We start from the raw sequence: 1,127 nt of genomic DNA, 5'->3' as shown, positions 1-1,127 counted from the left end.
TGCGACCGCCGGCTGCGACCCTACCTCCACGTACACGGTCGCAACCGCCTCTACAACGACCACAGGGTACAATTTTCTTTTTACTCTTTTAGTTGTATTTAGTTGAAGATGGAAACTTATTTGATAGTGTCAGTAGCTAGCACAAAGTCAACGTGAGAAGTTAGAAGTAACATCCTAGAACGACGGTGATGTAGGCCCGTGGTCTCTGCCTACCCCTCTAGCTACGGTCGTGAGTTGTTATTTAAGAAAAAATTCAATTCTTGCAGGTCGTGACGTGGAGGCAGGAGAGCGCTCACCGGCGCTCTATGACCGTTACAATCGCGATATGTATCAAGAAGAAGACGGTAAGACTGATAGCTTCATGTTTGTCTTGTTTGTCTGTTACATCATTTTTGTAATATATAAAAAGGTTCAGATCTTCATTTAAATGCATTAAAAGATACATTTTACATCCAATTGTTTATTACAGAGGATTTTCCAAAAATTTCATTGCCCCTGCAAGATTTACAAGCAGCATTGAAAGACTTAGAAGATCATCAGTTCAAATTAAACTCTAAAACGGAACTGAGAAGTAAATCATTGCCGCGACCTGCGAAAGCTAAACCTGAGTTTGGAGCGAGGAGGGACTTTGACGACAGACGTTATGACATTGAAGATAACGATGTGTATGAAATGCACGACCTTCATGATGTCGATTATGAGAATTTTAAAGAAAGGAAAGCATTAGAAAGAGAGAGGCGGAGGGAAAGAGAAGACTATAGCTACCGCGATCGCGGCTACGATCCTGAAGATGATGACTACGAAGTTGAAAGGCCAAGAGTTAGGAGAACTGGATATGATAGAAGGTAAATTTCACTTTCTAGAAGTTTCTATGTATACTTTTATTACGACGTCTACTCATCGTGTACCCAGAAATATAGTTGAATACTTCTTTACGTATTACTATCCATATTAATCTCAAATATAAGTAAATTCTGTCTTAGGATGGATCGTGGTAGATCGGAGTATTATGAACGCGACATAGAAGATTATGAAATAGAGAGACGACGCGACCGTCGCGCGCGTAGTGCAGCGTACGACGGCGATAGACGATGGGGAGGGGAACGTTACAGAGAAGACCGGTGGAG

General features: G+C 41.7%; 1 protein-coding gene across 1 annotated transcript; it reads left to right on the top strand.

The window, feature by feature from the left end:
* Positions 1–6: 6 nt before the first annotated feature.
* LOC106115833 (zinc finger CCCH domain-containing protein 13-like) lies at positions 7–1,121 on the top strand (the record flags this gene model as incomplete). The annotated part of the gene is made up of 4 exons (XM_013309458.1): positions 7–66; positions 267–344; positions 470–845; positions 984–1,121. Coding segments are annotated over exons 2-4 (533 nt in total), but the record flags the coding sequence as incomplete, so codon positions are not given.
* Between the last annotated feature and the right edge of the window lie 6 nt (positions 1,122–1,127).

Source organism: Papilio xuthus, unplaced genomic scaffold (genome assembly GCF_000836235.2).
Source record: "Papilio xuthus unplaced genomic scaffold, Pxut_1.1 DF829799.1, whole genome shotgun sequence".
Taxonomy (NCBI): domain Eukaryota; kingdom Metazoa; phylum Arthropoda; class Insecta; order Lepidoptera; family Papilionidae; genus Papilio; species Papilio xuthus.
Note: the sequence above shows the minus strand (reverse complement) of the source record. Positions and strands in the feature narration are given on the sequence as shown.